We start from the raw sequence: 22315 nt of genomic DNA, 5'->3' as shown, positions 1-22315 counted from the left end.
CTAGTGACCTTGAGCATTTCTTCATATGCTTATTGGCCACTTGAATGTCTTTGCAGAAACATCTATTCAAGTCCTTTGCTCATTAAAAAAAAAAAGAACCAAACAGAATTACTGGCAGCGAAGACCACAACTCCTGAAATGAAAAATTTCAGCAGACTGGAACTGGCAGAAGAAATAATCAGTGAACTCAAATGCAAGATAATTGAAAAGATTCAGAATGAGGAGCAGAAAGAAAAAAGAATTTAAATTAATTCTTTTTTGATGAATGTTATCAATCTCCATGGTGACGTGGGACACAGATTCTGGGAATGGGCCTGAACCTGGCATCGAAGGGTTGGGAATCCCTTTTTGACCAAAAAGGGAAAAAGAAAGGCAACAAAATAAGGTTTCAGTGGCTAAGAGAATTCAAATACAGAGGCTGTCCTGGAGGTTACTCCTATGCAAGCTTCAGCAAGCTTCAGCTAGGTATCCCAAATGGCCACAGTATGATAAGCCTTAGTCAACAGTAGTCCCGAAAACCCTAAAGAATACCCAGATTCCTATCTAAGACTCTATAATTATAAAGTTTCACTAAGTCTATTCTTCAGAAACCTAAATCCTCCAGAGATCTCCTATGCCAGCTAAGTCCTAAAACCCAGATGTGTCCCCTTTTCCCATAATTTTGACACCCTTTTTCAACATGAAAAAGTTAGAGTGGTCACTGCCTAGATTGTGAAAGTGATTAAACTAGAGGAAGTACAGGTAGCAACAGACAAGATGGAATTTAATGAAAGATTATGAATACTGAATCTCTGTATCATCTTCTTCTTCTTAGTAGGGTATTAGAATAGCTAGAAGGAAAGAATTGAAATGATGGAACTGTAACCCATAGCATTCTTTGAAATTTGTTCTATGGCTACTTGTTAAACTGTAATTTGAGAGTTAGCACCTTGATGTATGTTATATTTCAAAACCAGGAACTAACTGTAACTGTGGAACTATAAGCCATAACATTCTTTGAAATTTGCTAACTACTTGTTTAAATTGCACTTGGAAAGTGATCACTTCTATGTATATATGTTATATTCCGTAATTTAAAAAAATATATGATTTAAATTAAAAAAAAAAAAAAAAAAAAGGAAACAGCCTAAGAGACCTATGGGACAACATCAAGCATACCAACATACACATTATGGAGGTCCCAGAAGGAAGAGAAAAAGAGAAATGGACAGAAGGAATAGTCAAAGAGACAATGACAGAAACTTCCCAAATTTAACAAGACATGAATATGCATATTTAAAAAGCCCAGAGAACCCCTGTTCTGGTTTTCTAATGCTGCCAGAATGCAAAATACCAGAAATGGATTGGCTTTTATAAAGTGGGTTTATTTGGTTACAAAGTTACAGTCTTAAGGCAATTAAATGTCCAAGGTAAGGCATCAACAATAGGGTACCTTCACTGAAGGATGGCCAATGGCATCCAAAAATCTCTGTTAGCTGGGAAGGCACATGGCTGCCATCTGCTTGCTCCCAGGTTGCGTTTCAAAATGGTGCTCTCCAAAATGTCAGTGTCAGCTTCCAACAGCTGTCTTCAAAATGTCTGTCTCAGTATAGCTCTGAGCTTCTTCTGTTTGAGCTCTTATATGGGGCTCTAGTTAACTAATCAAGGTCACACTGAATGGGCAGGGTAACACCTCCATGGAAATTATCTAATCAGTTATCACCTACAGTTGGGTGGATCACATCTCCATGGAAACAGCCTAATCTAAAGATTCCAATCTAATCCACACTAATACCTCTTCCCCCACAAGACTGCATTGAATAACATGGAGTTTTGGGGGACATAACACATTCAAACCAGCACAACCCCAAACAGGACAAACACAAAGAGAACCATGCCCAGATACATAGTAGTCAAACTGTCAAATGCTAAGGACAATGAGAATGTTCTGGAAGTTGCAGGAGAAAAGCAATGTGCTATGTACAAAGGAGTCTCAATAAGATTAAATTCTGATTTCTCATCAGAAACCATGGAGTCAAAAGGCAGTGAGACAAACTATTTAAAGTGCTGAAAGAAAACAACTACCACCAGATTTTTATGTCCAGCAAAAATGTCTTTCAAAAATGAGGGAAAGATTAAAACATTACGCCATAAACACAAGGTAAGGGAGTTCATCATCACTAGACCTGCCCTACAAGCAGGGTTAAAGGGAGTTTTCAGACTGATAGGAAAGGACATAAGACAAAGGATCAAAGAGGCATAAAGTAATAAAGTCCTCCAGTAAAGGTAATCATATGGGTAATTATAATGTCAGTACTACTGTATTGAATTTTTTTGGTAAATAACTCACATTTTACTTCTTACAGGTTCTAAAATGCAAGTGCATAAAAAGTAATGATACAAAAAAAAATAATAAAAAAGTAATGATAAATCTATGGTTTGGGGCATACAGTATATAAAGATATAATTTGTAATAAGCACAACAAAAAGGTGAGGGGATGGAGAAGTATGGAAACAGTGTATGTATATGCTATATAGTTAAGTTGGTATCAAATTAAATGTGACTGCTGTAGAGTTAGGGTATGTTTTAGTTTGCTAGGCTGCTGAAAGCAATATACCATGAAATGTGTTGGCTTTTAACAATGGGAATTCATTAGCTTACAAGCTTACAGTTTTGAGGTTGTGAAAATGTCCAAATCAGGGCATCATCAAGATGATGCTTTCTTCCTGAAGATCAGCTGCCGGCAATCTTGAACTCCTGTCACATGACAAGGCACATGGTGGTATCTGCTGGTCTTTCCTTTCTCTTCCAGGTTTCATTGCTTTCAGCTTCTTGCATCCAGGTTTTTTTCCTTCTCTGTCTGAATTTCATACACTTATAAAGGACTCCAGTAAGAGGACTAAGACCCACCCTGGGCCATACCTTAACTGAAGTAATCTAATGAAAACCTACTTACAATAGGTTTACACCCACAGGAATGAATTACCTTTAAGAACATAATTTTCTGGAGTGTACACAGTTCTGAACCACTACAGTAAGTTATATTTTAGCCCACAGTAAACACAAAGAAACACATGGAAAATACATACAGAGAGAAATGAGAAGAACTAAAAATGGTGCAAAACAAAATCAAATATGAAAATAGGCATTAATGGAAGAATTGAGGGGCAAAAAGGGTAGATTTACAAAGACCATGTAGCACAATGGCAGAAGGAAGTCCTGCATTGTCAGTAGATACTTCAAATAAAAATGGATTAAAGTCTCCAGTCAAAAGCCAAATTGGTACCATGGATTAAAAAAAAGCATGACCTAACTATATGCTATTTACAAGAGACTCACCTTAAAATTCAAAGACATAAGTAGGATGAAAGTGAAAGGATGGAAATATATATATACCATGCAACTTAGTAACCAAAGAGACTTAAGGTAGCTATAGTAATAACAGATCAAATAGCTGTTAAGTCAAATACTGTTACAAGGGACCAAGAAGGTTAGTATATACTGTTAAAGGTCCATACAATAAGAAGACATAGTAATTATGATTATACATGCACCTAACTGCAAAGCCCCAAAATATATGAAGAAAAGAAGGAAAGATTTAAAGAGAGAAATAGATGGTTCCTCACTAAGAGTAGAAGACTTTAACACACCACCTTCAATAATAGAACACATAGAAAATCAGTAAGGAAATAGAAGAATTGAACAATACTATAAACCAACTAGACCTAACAGACATATATAGAACACATCACCCAACAGCAGAATATACATTCTTCTCTAACGCACATAGATCATTCTCCAGGATAGACTATATGCTAGGTAACAAAACAAGACCATAATGGAATAAAGCTAGAAATCAATAACAAAGGGACTACCGGAAAATTCACAAAAATGTGGAAGTTAAACAATGGATCAAAGATGAAATCACAAGGGAAACTAGGAAATATCTTGGAGCAAATGAAAATGAAAACACAACATCTAAAACTCAAGGCACTGTTGATATGGAAACTTACAGCTCTAAATGCTAACATTAAAATAGAACAGAATCCTCAAATGAAGAGACCTAACTTCACTCAATGACTTAGAAAATGAAGAACAAACGACATCAAAGTGGGCAGAAGGAAAGAAATAGCAAAGACAAGAGTAGAAATAAATGAATTAGAGTAAAAAATAGTGGGACTCAAAGAAACTAAAATTGATTCTATGAAAAGATCAATGAAATAAACAAACCTCTAGCTAGACTGACAGAAGAAAAGAGAAAGGATAAAAATAACAAAATCAGAGATGAAAAGGGAACATCACTACCAATATCACAGAAATAAAAAGGATTATACGAGGTTACTATGAACAACTGTGTGCCAACAAATTAGATAACACAGATGAAATGGACAAATTCTTAGTAACACAAGAAGTACCTATACTGACTCAAGAAGAAATAGATCTCAACAAGAGATGGAATCAGTAATCAAAAACTTTCCAACAGAAAAAGGCCAATATCAGATGGCTTTAATGGTGAATCTTACCAAACAATACAAAAAGAATTAACAAAACCCTGCTCAAACTGTTCCAAAAAAAAACTGAAGAGGAGGGAACACTTCCTAATTCATTCTATAAGGCCAACATAACCCTGATACCAAAGCCAGATAAAGATACCACAAGCAAAAGCAAAACTCCTCAACAAAATAATACCAAACTGAATCCAACAGCACATTTAAAGAACTATATACCATGATCAAGTGGGATTTATCACTGGTATGCAAGGGAAGTTCTACATAAGAAATCAATTAATGCCATAGAACACATTAATAAAGGGGAAAACCACATGACCAACACAATTAACTCAGAAAAAGCATTTGACCAAATCCAGCACCTCTTTTTGATAAAAAGACTCAGAACACAAGGAATAGAAGGAAACTTCCAAAACAAAGACATATATGAAAAATGCACAGCTAACATCATATTCAGTGGTCAAAACCTGAAGCTTTCCTTCTAAGATCAAGAACAAGACATGACCACTGTCACCACGGTTATTCAACACCACTGTTATTCCAATACTGAAAGTTCTAGCCAGATCAATTATATAAGAAAAAGAAAAGGCATCCAAACTAGAAAGGAAGATGTAACACTTTCTCTGTTTGCAGATGACATGATCTTATAAATAGAAAATCCTAAAAATTCACAACAAAACTACGAGAATTAATAAACAAATTCAGCAAAGTGATGGCATACAAGATCAACATGCCAAACTCAATAGTGTTTCTACGAACTAGTAATGAACAATCTGAAGAGGAGGTCAAGAATTCCACTTACAAGAGAAACTAAAAGAATCAAACTATCTAGAAATAAATTTATCCAAGGATATAAAACATTGCTAAAAGAAATCAAAATTGATCTAAATAAATGGAAGGGCATTAGGTGTTTATGGATTAGAAAACTAAATATTATTAAGATGTCAATTCTACTCAAAGCAATTGACAGAATCAATGCAATCCCAATCAAAATTCCAACACCTTTCTTAACAGAAATGGAAAAGCCAATCCATCAAACTTTTATGGAAGGGTAAGGGGCCCTGAATAGCCAAAACCATCCTGAAATAGAAGAATGAAGTTGGAGGACTCATGCTTTCCAGTTTTAAAACTTATTACAGAATACAAAATTATATAATGCTACTGTGAACAACTGAATGTACACTTTGGATGACTGTATGGTATGTGAATATGTTTCAATAAAACTGAATGAAAAAAAGATTTTAAAAAACTTATTACAAAGCCCCAGTAATCAAAACAGCATGGTACTGGCACAAAGACAGACTTATAGTCTAATGAATCATATTGAGAGTTCAGAAATAAACTCTCACATTTATGGCCAACTGATTTTTGACAAGGGTGCCAAGTCCACTCAATGGGGAAAGAACAGTCTCTTCAAATGGTGCTGGGAAAACTGGATAACCACATGCAAAAGAACGAATGTGGACCCGTACCTCACAAAATGTAAAAAACTAACTCAAAATGGATCAAAGACCTAATATTAGAACCAGAAATATAAAACTCCTAGAAGAAAACACAGGGAAGCACCTACAGGGACCTTGTGTTAAGCAAGGTCTTAGGCTTTACACCAAAAGCATGACCCACAAAAGAAAAAATAAATGGGACTTCATCAAAAGTAAAAACTTCTGTGCATCAAAGGACTTCATCATGAAAGTAAAAAAGAAAAACTACAGAATGAGAGAAAATATATAGAAACCACACATCTGATAAGGGTTTAATATCCAGAATACATAAAGAAATCCTACAACTCAACAACAAAAAGACAAATAACACTATTTAAAAATGGGCAAAGGACTCAAACAGATATATCTCCAAAGAAGATATACAAATGGCCAAAAACCACAGAAAAAGGTCCTCAACATCATTAACCATTAGGGAAATGCAAATCAAAACAACGAGATATCATTTCAAACCCACTAGAATTGCTACTGTTAAAAAACAGACAATAATAAGTGTTGGTTAGGATGTGGAGATGTAGGAAACCCAATTCATTGTTGGAGTGAATGTGAACTGCTGTGGAGGGCAGTTTGGCTGTTCCTCTTAAGCATAAAATTACCATATGACCCGGTAATCCCACTTCTAGGTATATATTCAAAAGAAATGAAAGCAGGGACTCTAACAGATATTTATACACATGATGACAGTGGCATTACTCATAAATGCCCAAATGGAAGCAACACAGGTGTCCATCAACAGATAAATGGATAAACAAAATGTGGTTTATACATACAATGGAATAGTATTTGGCCGTAAAAAGGAATGAAATTCTCAAATATTTAATAATATGGATGAACTTTTGAAGACATCATATTGTGTGACATAAGCCAGACACTAAAGACAACTATTGTGTGATATCACTGATATAAAATTATTAGAAAAAGTAAATTCATAGAATCAGAAACTGGAATACAGGTTACCAGGGACAGGATGCAGCTATATTGGGAAATGGGAAGATGATGCTTAATTTGTATAGGATTCAGTTGGTAAGATGAAGATTTAGTAATGGATGGGGGTAATGGTAGAACAACATTGTGAATAACTAACACCACTGAATTACATATTTGAATGTGGTTAAAAAGCAAAATTTTAGGTTGTATATATGTTACTAGAGTAACAGTTTATTAAAAACCATGGGATTGTTCAACACAAACAGCAAACCTTAACTATGGAATATAGTTAATGATATAATTACAGTAATATTCTTTGTCAATGTTAACGAAACTACACTAATGCAAAATGTTAACAGAGAAAACTGTATGTAAGGGGCGATTTATGGGAATTCTGTATTCTGCATAATTTCTCTATAAACCTACAACTTTCCTAATTAAAAAAGGTAATACATTGGTACATTGGTAATAACTATTGTTAAACAGTAAAAACAAAAGGAAACATCTTTGAAATTAACTCTGTGCTTTATTTATTGTATTAAAATATATCTGGAACCTTTTGTTTTCAAAAAGATCTTATAAATTCTTTATACCAAAAAAAAAAAAAAAAAAAGTGCACGGGTGGGGGGAGCCAACCTCTCTTCCTATAAGCATAGTATTGTAGGGACACAGTAAATCTTCATTTAACATTTGATGAACACCACCCATGTACCAGGTACTTTGCAAAGACTTGGGAAGTTAAAGATGTTTAAGTCCTTGCCCAAAGAAACAGCATCTAGACAGCAAACAAATAAGCAAGTAATTTTAATATAACACAGAAAGTGCTATCTGAGACCTTCTATAACCTACTACAAATACCAGTTTGGTACTTCCTACTACCCAAGGATGAAGACTGGTTGTTAAGGGTTTCATGTCAGGTCTAGGCTGCTTTTTTTTTTTTTTTTTTTTTTTTCATTTTTAGAATCAAATTTTAATATGTTAGAATTAAATATTTCACATAAAAATGTATTAAAATTAAATTTAAAACATATACACAAGATTATTTCTATTTTTAAACTGATAGGTTTATATTTAAGAATGTATTCTCAGATACCAAAACAATTGTTTTAAATTCTACTATAAAAGCTTTCCAACTGCATCTATCTTTTGAACTAGTTTCTTCATCTATTCATGGGTGCATGAATAACATGGGGTTTGCATGAATGAAGGGTGTTCAGGTTTGCTAATGCTGCTGTTATGCAAAATACCAGAAATGGATTGGTTTTTTTTTTCTTTTTTTTTTTCTTTAATGCAATTTTATTAAGATATATTCACACACCATTTAATCCATCCAAAGCATGCAATCAATGACTCACAGTGTCATCATATAGTTGTACATTCATTGCCACAATCAATTTTAGAACATTTTCATTACTCCAAAATAAAGAAAAAATAAAAATAAAAACACCCAAAACATCCCATCCCTCTTATTAGGCTGCTTTTAAACTTCAACAGTGTGCTGGTTTAGAAATATTATGCGCCCCCAAAAGCCATATTGTTTAATGAAATCTTCTGGGGGCAGATTTATTAACCTTTCTGATTAGGGTGTGACCTCTTGATTGAGTGTTTCCATGGAGAAGTGACTCACCCAATCGTGGGTGATACCTTTGATTAGATTATTTCCATGGAGGCGTTACCCTGCCCATTCAGTGTGGGTCTTAATTAAATCACTGGAGCCCTATGACAGCTCAGATAGAGTAGTGCAGTACTGCAGCTAACAGACATTTTGGAGACGGCCATTGAAAGCAGACTTTTGCTGACACTTTGGAGATGCTAGCTAAGAGTTTGCTCCAGAGAAGCTAAGAGAGGACAAACCCCAAGAGCAATATTTTGAAGAAGGCCATCTTGAAACACAACCTGGGAGCAAAGGAAGATGCCAGCCAAGTGCCTTCCCATTGACAGAGGTGTTCCAGATGCCATCATTCTTTCTTCAGTGAAGGTATACTTGTGTTGATGCCTTAATTTGGACATTTTCATGGCCTTCGGATTGTAAATTTTTAACTTAATAAATCCCCTTTATAAAAGCCATCCATTTCTGGTATGTTGCATAATGGCAGCAAACCGGGACAAATAGGTTGTGGTCTTGTCCCCATATTATAAATCACAGAAATAATGCCTACAAATACAGAACAGAATCTCTGGTATTACATGTTGAAAGAGGAGAAAGGGCTAATACATGTGTGCATAGTCAAACCGTGAGAAACTAGTAACAAAGATTGGAGAGTGGGGCAACAAATATTCATTCTATATCCTTCTGTGCTTTTTATAATTGATTTGCCATGTGCATATTTTTTTTTGATGGAAAATACAACCAAAAAAAAAAAATTAAGTAAGGAAAGTGATGCTTTCATCCTCATCACAGAAACAGTAAGTACATTTCAAAAGCAAGGTAGAGAACCTATGTCCTGGATGTTGGTCAAAATATATGTATATATGAAATGTTTAAAATACTAGCTGAATTATTTCATTTATCAAAAGTATCTTCCAGGATACAAAGCATCAAAATCTAATGGATGTTTGTATGATGAAAAGTTTTCATAATGCACGTATGGTATGGTGATGGTAGTACAACATTATGAATATAATTAACACCACTGAATTGTATACTTCCAAGTAGTTAAAATGGGAAATTTTATGTTGTATCTATGCTATAATAATCAAAAAAAACAAAACAAAACATGGAACTGTACAACACAAAGAGGGAAACCTAACATAAATTTTTGACTGTAGTATTATAATAATACTGGTTCATCAATTATAACAAATGTATCACATAAATGCAAAATATTAATAGGGAAAATGGTTCAGGATGGGAACCGTACTTTCTGCACAATTTTTCTGTAACTCTACAACTGCTCAAAAAAATAAAAATAAAAAATAAAAAAACACACTAACTATCTTTCACCTCAGCTTCAGCTAATAAGAGGTGCAATTACTGTACTTCAGTGTCTTACACTGTGGTAGGTAACTTGATAGGGGGATAGAGAGGGAAGAGGAGGGCAAGAATCTAAGGAATACTGTTCAATATCTGTAAGGAAGGCAAAGGATTAAGACATGATCTCTACCTGAGGTATGAGACACCTAAATTTAAAAGATTAATGGAGGTGTTTCTCAATAATAATGGTTATTAAATAGGTTAAAGAGTTAGCAAGAAGTCAAATTTTAATGCAATAACCACAAATATGATGCCTAGAAATGGTTTAGGGAGATAAAAGATATCATTTGCTTTTACAGATCATTTTCAGTTGAAAATGAATTTTTCATTACATTATATATGAGTTATTCTGATAAACTCCTTACCAAGGACATTGTTTCATCAGCTTAAATGAACTAAACCATATACATGCAACCCCAAATCCTTCCATGGGAGGTATAGATGGTAGAATAATGAGCTAAATGGATAAGCATTATCCATGAATACCAAAAGTACAAAACTAACAGAAATGAATTCAGAAAAATTTACTGTTAAAAGATGGTTATACTGTAAGTTATCATTAGATTGCTTTCATTGGCTAAAATGAACATTGCCAGTTAACGTATTACTCATTGCCACTATGCTTAATTACCCAGACTACAGTGTCACAAAGCTATATGTCTACATTAATTTCCAAGCTTTTTTATCAGAACACTTTGTTTCTATAATTCCCAAATGAGACAACTTAAGGAAAACTCTCATTGCCAAATTATATTTTCCCATTGTAAAATCTATACATTTGGCCTAATATTTAAGCCACACTCCTTCAGGCAAGGGATCAGTAACTGAAAGATGATAAGGTTTAACAAAATTACTCAAATTATATATTACTTTCAATAAGATTCAATGTGCCTGAAAATAATTACTGCTTTGGCAATAAAAGAACGTCCCATGAAAATTAAATTCCACAATGCCAAGATTTTATTTTTGCAACGGAGACATTCATTCATTCATTCATTCAAAACATCTTTTTTAAGCACCTATGTGTTAGCCACTGTGCTGGGCAGTGGAGATACAAGAAGCAAGCTGACATGGCACTGCAGTAGAACACAGAGGTGAACAAGCAGGGTCAAAACTGCTAAAGACGAGAATGAAAGCCTTAGGAGCACATGGCAGGAGTGGCCAACCATGTTTGAAGGTAGTAATATAGGAGGAAAAAAAACAGTAAGAGTCTGGACTTTTATCAGACAGGAAGAGGAAGCCTCTGAAGGGCTTGAAGCAGAGACTACCGTGATCGGATCTGTTTTTCAGAAAGATATCAAAGAGACTTATAGGAAAGGGCTAGACCATAAAACAAAAAGAACAATTATCAAGCTGTTGCAAAAATCTGAGAGACAATGCAGGCCTGCATAAAATAGTGTCAGTGGGATTAGAGAAAAGTGCACCCATATGATATTTAGGCATTAGAATCAAGTGAACTTGTGTAATTATTTGGAATTAGGAGGTAAGGGGAAGAGAGGAGTCAGAATGACTAGACAGGTTGCTGAGATGGGGACTACCAGAAAGTCTGAGAGGAGGGTAAGTTAATTTTGTGCATGTTGATTTTCAGCCCAAGACATTAAAATACAAATGTCCAGGATGACCCTGAGTTCAAAAAAGGGATGGAAGCATAGACTTCTGGGAAGATGGCGGAGTAGGTGAGGCGGAATGGGCTTCTCCTCCATCAGAGTAACTGGAAAGGGGACGAAAGACACCAAGAAGTGCGGTGTGACCGGCCACTGAGGGTCCCCCACAGTATGTGGAGGGGACACCCAACAAAAAAGAGAGAGACAGCACTGGAGGGATGCAATGAGTGTGTTCCCTGTTCGGACCCCCTCCCCACCCCCAAGGCTGGCAGCAGCAAAACCGCTGCAGGCAAGGGAGTGAGCAGCGGCTCTCCATTCCCATCCTCCTACCCTTAGAGTTAGCCGGGGGCGGGGGGGGGGATCCCCCAGGCCAGACAGTAGGGAGCTCCCAAGGGAAACCGGCAGGCAACGATTGCTTCCCCCCACAGAAGTCCACAGGAGTGCAACAGTGAGAAGCAGGGAAGTCAGACGTGCCATGAGGCGATCGGGAGCCCCTCCCACACCCCAGAGACTCACAGTCACAAGGCAGGCAGAGAACCAGCAGGCAGGGCCTACCTCCCACCTGTGAGGTGCTCTTGATCAGGCTCCACACCAACCTGTTTGGGGCCCACATTGCAGCCCCAGGACCAGGATTCCCCAGAGCACATGGAGATCTGGTGCACGGACTGGTTCTCCACCCAGTTTGGACTCCACCCACTGTGCAGAAGTTCAGTGAAGACCTAATTACAAACGCCACCTGCTGCTGGTAGGTTAGGGAAACTGCACTCCAGAAAGCTGTACCTCAAGAGTGCCACCTGCTGGTAGCTTAAGGAAACTGCACTCCAGCAAGCTGTGCCTAAAGAGCACCACCTACTGGTACAAATCCAAAACTGCACTCAAGCTAACCAAATTATATATAAATGCTCAGTTAATTCTGTGCTCCCAAAATAATCCTACCAAGACCCAGAAGAAGGGAGAAAATTACAAAGCACTTGAAGGATATACAAGATATGGACAAGCCAAACAAACAAAAAGCCAGAAGACACACAACATTCAGAGCAATTAAAGTACACACAAATATCTTTTTTATGGTTCAGGATATAAAGGACATGAAGAAGACCCTAAGAGAGCATAAAGAAGAATTTGAAAACATGAATAAAATAATAGCGAATCTTGTGGAAGTAAAAGATACTGTTGATCAAATTAAAAACATTCTTGAGACACATAACACCTGATTTGAAGAAGGAAAGGAACAAATTAGCAACTTCAAAGAGACAGTGATGAAAAGTGAAAGCACGAAAGCACAATGGTGAAACAAATCAAAAAATCTGAAATGGATCTCAGGAAAATGATGGACAACATGAAGCACACAAATAAAAGAATCACTGGTGTTTCAGAAGGGGAAGAGAAGAGTAAAGGGCTAGGAAGACTAGTCAAGGAAATTGCTGGGGAAAATTTCCCAATCCTTCTAAACGACATAAATATCCAAAATAAAGATGCCCAACAAACTCAAAAAAACAAAAACAAAAACAAAAACAAAAACCTACTCAGAGATATACTGATTAGATTCTCAAGTGCTGAAGAGAAGGAGAGACTTCTGAAAGAAGCAAGAGAGAAGCAATTCACCACATACAAGGGAAACAACAAAGACTAAGTGCTGACTACTCAGTGGGCACCATGGAGGCAAGAAGGCAGTGGTATGACATATTTCAGATTCTGAAAGAGAAAAATTGCCCACCAAAAATTCTTTATCTAGCAAAGCTCTCCTTCAAAATTGAGGGAGAGTTTAAAATTTTCGCAAGCAAATGCTGAGAGAATTTGTTAACAAGAGACCTACCCTGCAAGAAATACTAAAGGGAGTTCTACCAGCTGAGAAAAAAAGAATGGGGAGAGAGGTCTGGAGAAGAGCAGAGAAATGAACTTTATTAATTAAGGGTAATTTAAAGGAAAAAAAAAGAGAGAGAAACAAAAATGGATCTAACAACTAAAAACCAAAGGATAAGATGGCTGGTTCAAGAGCTCCCTTCACAGCAATAACTTTGAATGCGAATGGATTAAACTCTCCAATTAAAAGGTACAGAATGGTCGAATGGATTAAAAAAAATATGACCCAGCAATATGCTGTTTAAAAGAGACTCAACTTAAACCCTGTGACACAAGGAGACTGAAAGCCAAAGGAGGGAAAAAAACATTCCATATAAATTGCAATCAAAAGAAAGCTGGAGGGAGGTGGGGCAAGATGGCAGAATGGTGAGGTATGGGTTTTAGTTACTCCTCTGGGACAGCTGGAACATAGCAAGGAACTGTGTGTAACAGCCCCGTCAGGGAAACCTGTGATCAGTCACTCATCGTACAACAGTCTGGAACGGGTGGAGCAGCTGAGATTGCAGTGAAACCTGTAAGTTTCCCCGGCCAGGGGGCTGGCGCCCCTTCCCGGCAGATTGTCTGGTAGCTGGTTTCCTGAAGGAGGAGCAAACAGTCTGTGCTGGGAACAGGGAGCGAGGCTCAACCCGGCCCCAGCTGTAGAACTGACTAACAAATTTGGACTGCTGTATAAAAGCTCCAACCACAGATAAACAGAGACCAGACACGAGAGAATCTGGATGCAGTCAACCCGACTGAGAGGAGAAAGGGCTAGCAAAAACAGCGGGGAAAAAAAAAAAAAAGAAAGAAACTTTTGGAGTTGGGGGTGTTCAGAATATGGAGAAGGGCTGGGCTCCAACAAAAAGGGGACATATGCAAATCCAGGAAGCTGAGGTCACCCTCTAAAAAGCCAGTTTTTTTTGCTTTCCTGTTTCCTCCTCTTCTGCTCTCTGACTCCTTATCTTTTTGCATGACAATAGCCCATCAGGGCTTCTGTCTCAACCTGGCCCCCCTGCAAGGGTGGAATTAAAGTTGTCTCAGAGTAACTATTCAGTGGGAAGAGACAATAGCCTAAAGGGCTTATCTTTAAATAGTCTATACAGGGACTAACAAAACTTAGGGGCTGGGAAAGGCCTTTCTTTTTCCTTTTTTTTTTTTTTTTCCCTGAAATAACTATTCTAAGTAGTCCATTACAGAAAGCCTCAAAGATCTGCAACTGGCCACTGGACCCAGGCAAGAGCAGAACTCAGACACCTCTGAGAGACAAAGCAATGAGTCTAGTGGGGGAGACAATTCCTTAAAGGGCATAACTTCCTCAAGAAAACAGGAGAGCAGGACCCAGCTCAGGGGGCCAGACCTCCTTCAGAGAACTCAGTGCCCAGGGGCTGGAGAACAGAAACCAGCTTGAGTTAGCCATACCTCTGACAGGGACAAGGTCTGCAGAGAATTAAAGACACCTGTGGCATCTCTTTACATTGGTGGGGAGCTGCGGCCTGACAAGCACCACCTGCTGGATAGGATACGAAAAGCATAGTCTAGAGGCTTCACGGGAGGGTGTGACAATCTGCAGGTTATTATTCTCAGGGAAACTCCATACCCTCCTTCTGAGACTTGGGCCTATCTGGACTGGGAAAATCTGATTGGGGTTGATCATATCTGAGGAGACTCTCTCACAGGATTTAATGGATTGGAATAGCTAGAAGTAAGTATCTGAAACTATCCAACTCCAACCCAGTAGCCTTGACTCTTGAAGACGATTGTATAACAATGTAGCTTAAAAGAGGTGACAGTGTGATTGTGAAAACCTTGTGGATTGCACTCCCTTTATCCAGTGTATGGATGGACGAGTAGAAAAATGGGGACAAAAACTAAATGAAAAAATAGGGTGGGGTGGGGGGGATAGTTTGGGTGTTCTTTTTTACTTTTATTTTTTATTCCTATTCTTACTCTTTCTGGTGCAAGGATAATGTTCAAAAATAGATTGGGGTGATGAATGCACAACTATATGATGGTACTATGAACAGCTGACTGTACACCATGGATGACTGTATGGTATGTGAATATATCTCGATAAAACTGAATTAAATTTTTTTTAAAATGTGTAACTACCAACAAGCCAAAATGCAGTAAAAAGCCCGCAAACTATTTTCAGTATCAATCCATAATCAAAGAAGCAATATGGCTGCAGTATGAACTTTTTAATAATTCCAAAAGTTATCAGTAATTAAAATGGGTCTTTCAATAAACAGCATTTTAAACCTTAAGCATACTTCTTTTATTTTTAAAAAAGCAAATCTACCATCTTTATTCAACAAATGAGTTTCTCCCTCCCTCTCTCATACATACACTTCAAATTTTCCAATTAAATTTTAGTTTTTATAGATAATTAATGCTATGCTTTCCATAAATCATAACTAAATACCCTATAAAATGGGTACAAGTTTCTCAGTATGAGTTATATTTCGTACGTAGATAGTATTGTTATATAAAGACTCTAGATCGGAGAGCGTTACTGGGTTTCCAAAGAGATCTTTTATTCTGACAAGTCAAACCTCTTTCACAACAGCCTGCTGAGAATATCTTCAGATCAGATTACCACACCTAATGACGTACCTAAGGAACCCTTGGTCTGTTGACTGTTTGGTGGTATATTTTCCTTAGCCATGGAGATTAATATTTTACTGTTTTCAGAAAGCTTTTCTGATGCCTTTCCCTGAAAAAGACATAATATTTACAAAAGCAGGGGGAAAAAAATCCAACAAAATATATTATTTAATTCAGTAATACTTTTACGTTAAACAGCTTGAAGAAGTAACATGGTACATAGCAGAAGAAAATTAAGTGTAAGGTATGAGGATAACCAATGATATTTAAATACTGTAATAAATACACTAATATTTAACTCATTCATTCATCAACCAATTTTCACTGAGCTTCTATTATATGCCAGCCACTGTCCAAGGTACATACATTGAAAATATATGAGTGAAATAAATCCACGATAATCTCTGCCCTCATGGAGCTTATAAACTATTGGGTATACACACAATAAATCTAATACATAATGACATTATATGGCATGTAGAGAGTAATAGGTAGGAACTATGAAAAAAATAATAAAAGCAAGGTAAGATAACCCAGAAATGCTGGAGGGGGAGGGGGAGACTGCAAGGCCTCACTGAGTGGGAGATACTTGAGCTAAGATTTAAGATTTTTTTTATGTACTATTTAACATTAGACATTGTAATAAAGCTGTATTTATGGCTATGTAATAACTCTTTCTAAACATTATAAGCAAGCCCTTACTACTGCGAAGTGTTTAAGCGCACACTTCAGAGCTGGACACATGAAGGTTCAAATACTAAATACATCAATCAGTGTGTGTCCCTGGACAAATTACTTAACCTCTTTGAGCCTCAGTTTCTTGATCTGTAAACAAAAAAATTCCACCTATTTTACTAGGATATTATGATTAAATAAGATAATACATTCAAAGTCCTTGACACCATGCCGTGTACATGCCAGCTATTATTGAAGGCAGGCAACCTAGCATAGTGGTTATGAGAATAAGCACTGGTGTCATGCTGCCAGGTATCAAAGCCCAGTTCCATGACTTACACACCCTATCACCTGAGTCTCATTACTTAACTACACACACCCATTCCTCAGTTTTCTCATCTGCAGTATAACAGTACTTACCTCATGGTTTATATGAAGAATAAATATCTTAATACCTGGTCCTGTCCTCTTAAAGCATGGTCCATAGTTAGCACTCAACAAATGTTAGCTATGCAAGTAAAAGTCCTTTATAATTAGGGTGATCATATTATTTATTATCTCAACCAGTGAACCACTGCCCAGGACAAATGCTAAACCAGATGAGACACTGAGACAACAGGTGCAAACCATGATTTTCTTAGGCAAACCAACACATACGGTTACTCTAGTTACAAAGGACCATATTGCACAGATTAATTTACCTCCTATATTTTATTACATACACTGTGCCATGAAAGAAGGTGCCACATCTGTCTAGATTAATACTATATTCTCAGAGCTTAGCACAGTACCTAAACAGATTCAATAAATATTTCCCAAAGGGATCAATCACTCTTTTGTCACAACTATGAAACCTTTAAGAAAGCTTTTATAGACACTGTTTTCAGAAACAATCAGTTTAACAAATTTATATTCTGAGAAGCAAATAATATGAAATTTTAAAACTACACTAATAAATTGATTTTATACATTTACAAAAAAAAGTAAGACACTGACTCAGCAAATAATTGGACTTTTTCACATACAATATGAGCACTTGTTTTTATATCTACTACGTTTTTATTCTCCAAGTTCTTTGTACTAGAACCAGTCTCCTAATCATTTTATGAAGGACATAAATTAATTAAAACTCAACCAAAAGAGGGAAGAAATAGGGTGTGATATAAAATGCCAAAAAGGAAAAACTGCACTCAAAATCACTGAAATCTTGTCTGGAAGCAGGCTCTCAGCATTGGAATAATAGCACAGCCAAACTAAAGCATAAAATAGAAGATTCTCTATCATATAAGAGAATGCTTTGCTTTTACACAGAGCTAACCATTAGACTTTTTAATGAAACATGGGAAGAAAATTATTAACTTTACTTTCATTTCCATATAAGGTGGATCACTTTCCAATTCTGCTTTGTCTTTAGCCAATATGGCTTTTCGCTCTTCAATAAATTCATCCAAATTATCAGCCATTTCGCAGATTCTAAAAGGAAAACCAAAAAAACTTCAATGAATGTAGCTGTATCACAGTGTTTTTAGTCTAATTATTAAAATGCAGGCTTATTCCACATTTAACATTAAAACTCACATATGAGATTGAGAACTTCAAACCTAAGTTTGACTGCAAATATGCCTACCTGGTTCCTCTTCTCCCATCTATCCCAAAAAACTTACAACAAAATATCTGAAAATAAAAAAGAAAATGAACCACCATCACATACACACACAAACACACAACGTGTAACCTTTAAATCAAACTCTACCACTTTTTTTTTTTTTAAGTTTTAGCTGTTTGGAGATAATTTCATAGTTACGGAGAAATTGCAAGAATAAGGATAGTACACCACACATTCTACCAATTCACCTGCTGTTAACATTTTGTCCCATTTGCTTTCTCATTTGCATGTGCACACAACTGCTTTCTCTCTCTACACACACATACACAATATTTTTTCAAGATTACTTACAGGATTAATTACAGATATCATGGCGCTTTATCCCGAAATGCTTCAGCGTGTATTTCTTAAGAGTAGGGTTATTCTTATGTAACCTCAATATAGTTATCAACTTCAATTACGTTGATTTTTAAAAAATTGAATCTACCATCCATGTTCCAATTTTGTTAAATGACCCAATAATGCCCTTTACAGCATATTTTTCTCTCTCCAGGATAGGATCCAGTCTAGGTTAGGTATCGTGTTTCACCATTGTGACTCTTTAGCTCCTATAAGTTTTGTCTTTAATGACATGGACATTTTTTAATACATTATCAGACAAGATAATGGCCCATGCCACAGTGATTTACAGTTTAGCCAGAAGGGACTGAATGTCAAACATCCCATAAAGGATTCAATGAAGATATCAAAAAATAAATAAATAAATAAAATTAAAAAATTTGAATACAGCTGGAACTCAGGATAGAACTCAGCCTGGAAATAAAGATTCAGCAGTGTTTAACGTGATCATTAAAGTTGCCAAGAAAAAGAGACCCTAGAGCAGGAGAACAGGACTGAGGACAGAAACTCAAGGAGTGGTAACACAGTGATAGCATACTGAGGGTTGGGGCCAGGGCAGGGGAACCTGTGAGAGAACCTCAGAAGAAAGAGAGGGAGGATGAGGTGAACCAGGACAACGTTTCTCACTTCCATCCATCCAGGGACATTTCCATCTAATGAAAGTTTCTCAGTCTTTTACTCCTCGTAGATGACATCCACAAGAGCAACTTATTCCCATGGGCACACAAATGCCCCTAAACGATGCTAAGAAGTAAATACTGTGGTGCTTCAGGGAGATCGAAAGATTGGGGGTCAGAGAGGAAGTCAATAAGTATTTAAAAGTATTTTGAAGTCTATAAACAACTATTAATAAGACATCAGTGGTGACTAGGGGTGAAAAGCACATCAGAATGTAAATTAGAGTGATGTTAAAATATCTGAAGTCTGCTCAAATTTGTAATAGTTAAATTACATTTGTCTAAAACCTGATTTGATAAAATAGACAAATTACATTTGTCTAAAACTTGATTTGATAAAAACCTCCCAGAGACTGTTGGTGCTGCAGGAGATCCATCCTTGGGAGCATTTCAGTAGATATTTAACCACCAGAAAGTGAATGTCCTCCTAGCCAGGAGAATGATATGGAGAAAAGAAAACAATATCTTACTGGTTCCCCAGGATTTTATTTTATTTTATTTATTTTATTTATTTTATATTTTATTTTATTTTATTTTATTATTTTATTTTATTGTATTTGTTACATCTACAGAACATGAAAAGTCCCATTTTAATCACTTTCCAGTACACAATTCAGTGGTATTAATTATATTCACAATGGTGTGCTACCATCACTACCATCCATTACCTAAACTTTCCAGGATTCCTTTTTGCTTGTCGACAGGACAAGCTAGTCTTTCATATAAAATAAAACCTCTCTCAGAATAGCTGGCTTTTCGCAAACTCTTCTTGGTTGCTATTAGGCCCTTGCATTTTCAGAGGTATTTGGAAACTAAGGGGTTTTCTTTAGAATTTAGTATTTACAGACAATCCAGTTACCTTCTCAATCCTATAATCTTGAGAGCCAGCCTCTCAAAAGATGCAACATTGCTAACATTGCTAACGTTTACTGAAAATCGGATTCAAGCCTTAGAAAAAATCCTAAATTGAGGCAATTAGAAAGAAAAGGTTCAAGTTCCAGGAACCAGGCAATTACAGGAGTAGAACAGGATAATAATAGCATCTACTACACTTAGCTGTTGTGACGATTAAATTAATTATAACTTGCAAAGCAAAGCGCCGGAAAGAACCCGTGGAGCACAAGTCCTCAACAAACATTAACTTTTAACCAGTTCTGAGAGAGGAAAGGCGCCGCTGGAGGCTCGGCCGAGCTGTGGAGGCCGGGCCCACCGAGAGGGAAGACTGCGTCTCGGGCGCTGGGCTGGCTGCCTCTATAAAAGGCGTCACGCGTTGTCAGGCAACCGAATCACCGCAACACCTGTAGCGGCCGCGGGGGAGCCCCCCCGCCCCCAGCCCGGGAGCCTCGAGGCCCGCAACCGGTGCGCCAACTCCGGCCCAGCAGCCGCGACACCCACGCCCGCAAAGAACCCCTTACCCCATAACGCCTGCACCGCCCCTAACCAGGCAGCCGCGAGACCCCAACCTGTGCACGGTTCCCAACCCGGAGACCCCCGCTCACAGGGACCCCCGCCCACGTAACCCGCTCACCATGCCAAGCCCCGCTACCAAGAGACCCCCGTGCAGGGAACCCCCTACCACGTAGCCCGTGCACCGCCCCGCAGCCGCGAGACCCCCGCCCGTAGGAAGTTCCGACCCACATAACCCGTGCAACGCCCCCAGCCCCGCAGCTGTCAGACCCCAGCCCACAGAGAACCCGCCAACGTAACACGTGCACTGACCCCGGCTGGGCCGCCGCGGGACCCACCCCCTCCCCTGGCCCATGAAACCCCAGTCCCCGCGCCGGGGCCGCGAATCCAGCCCTGGAACCCCAACCCCGGGCCACACCCTATCAGGACCCCTCCCCATCCCCGGCTGATGGACTCTTACCCAAGAGGACAAGCTCTGTTTGGAAAGCCTCACAGCGTTCCAGCCAGGAATCTATGCAGCCAAGAACGGTGGCGGCAGTCGCTCAGCGCAGGAGCACTATGACAGGCCGCTGCCCCAGCTCCGCCTCTCTAGCCGAGCCCCCCTCCCGCCGTTCACCAACGGCTGGGCGTGGCTCCGCCCCCACTGCCGTCGCGGCAGGGAGGTCGCGCAGCCAGGAGCTCCCTCTGCTGCCCGGAGGCCGCACAGCTACCAGGCAGCACGGCTGTACGCAGGGCTCGCCCGGAGCCCGGCCGGCAGGGACTCTCTGCCCCCGGGCTGTTAAACGGTGGGAGCACCTCCAGTTCCTCAGGCACCGGCCAGCCCAGGAACAGGGTCAAAGCTAGTAAAGAATAAAGGGAGAGGAATCAGTAAAAGGAATACTTTTTGCATACCTCTCTTGGGCATTGCTCTTCGCCAGGATTCTGGACTATGTATGTCCTGGGCTTTTATTTCCATTTTCAACAGATTATTCAGTTCACCCCAATAGTGAGTAGCCATATACTATCCCTGGAAAAAAAGGATCTCTAGCTTCCCAAGGGTGTGGAACCAAGGGTCCTTTATCTTATATTGCTTTGTAAGAGGGTCTTTCAAAGCAAATTTTCTTCGGTTGGAAGTCAACGTCAGAACGGCAGGTGAGGGATTATGAATTTGATTATTTCAGTGTTTTTTACGTGTATGCCACGCACTATACTAGGAGTGGAGACTACAACACAGAGTGTTTTGCACTCTGAAGCTTACAGTGAAAATGAAAACCTCCACGTAAACAAATACATTATTACAATGCAATGTAATACACTTATAGAAGCACGTACAGAAATTGAGAGTAACTATGGAAGAAATAATTACTGGAAAGAGGAGGCAATCAAGAAAGGTTTCACGGTAGAGATCTCTGAGCTGTATTTTAAAGACTTATATGAGCTCCCAGGCAGAAAAGTCGAGGAAGAGCATTTCAGGAAGTGCTAACCGCATATGCAAAGTCCAAATAAATGTATTGTTGGAAAGAAAAGTTTTAGGGGATACTAAAGAAAGATGAAGATGGAGAGCTGCGAAGGGACCAGATTATGACGAGCTTTGACACTATTCATTTTTGTTCACCAAAAATTTAACATCTACG

At 38.2% G+C, this 22315-nt stretch overlaps 1 protein-coding gene across 7 annotated transcripts in view; it reads right to left on the bottom strand.

Moving 5' to 3' along the window:
- The window catches only part of CSPP1 (centrosome and spindle pole associated protein 1), a 169974-nt gene extending 148482 nt beyond the window's left edge, over positions 1-21492 (bottom strand). For 2 of the 7 annotated variants that reach the window (XR_005211589.1, XM_037802575.1), the window contains exons 1-3: positions 18241-19560; positions 17978-18086; positions 15948-16047 (exon numbers count right to left, since the gene is read on the bottom strand). Coding sequence is in view for 6 of the 7 variants with exons in the window: in XM_037802575.1 (XP_037658503.1) it covers positions 15948-16047; positions 17978-18086; positions 18241-18317 (286 nt within the window). In the remaining variant the exon portion in view is untranslated. Of the gene's footprint in view, positions 1-15947; positions 16048-17977; positions 18087-18240; positions 19561-21162 lie in introns of those variants that run through there. The other 5 variants (XM_037802573.1, XM_037802574.1, XM_037802572.1 and 2 more) reach the window with 4 other exon arrangements.
- Between the last annotated feature and the right edge of the window lie 823 nt (positions 21493-22315).

The sequence above is a fragment of the Choloepus didactylus genome, chromosome 14 (assembly GCF_015220235.1).
Source record: "Choloepus didactylus isolate mChoDid1 chromosome 14, mChoDid1.pri, whole genome shotgun sequence".
Taxonomy (NCBI): domain Eukaryota; kingdom Metazoa; phylum Chordata; class Mammalia; order Pilosa; family Megalonychidae; genus Choloepus; species Choloepus didactylus.
The sequence above is the reverse complement of the archived record's forward strand: the minus strand, read 5'-3'. Positions and strand labels throughout refer to the sequence as shown.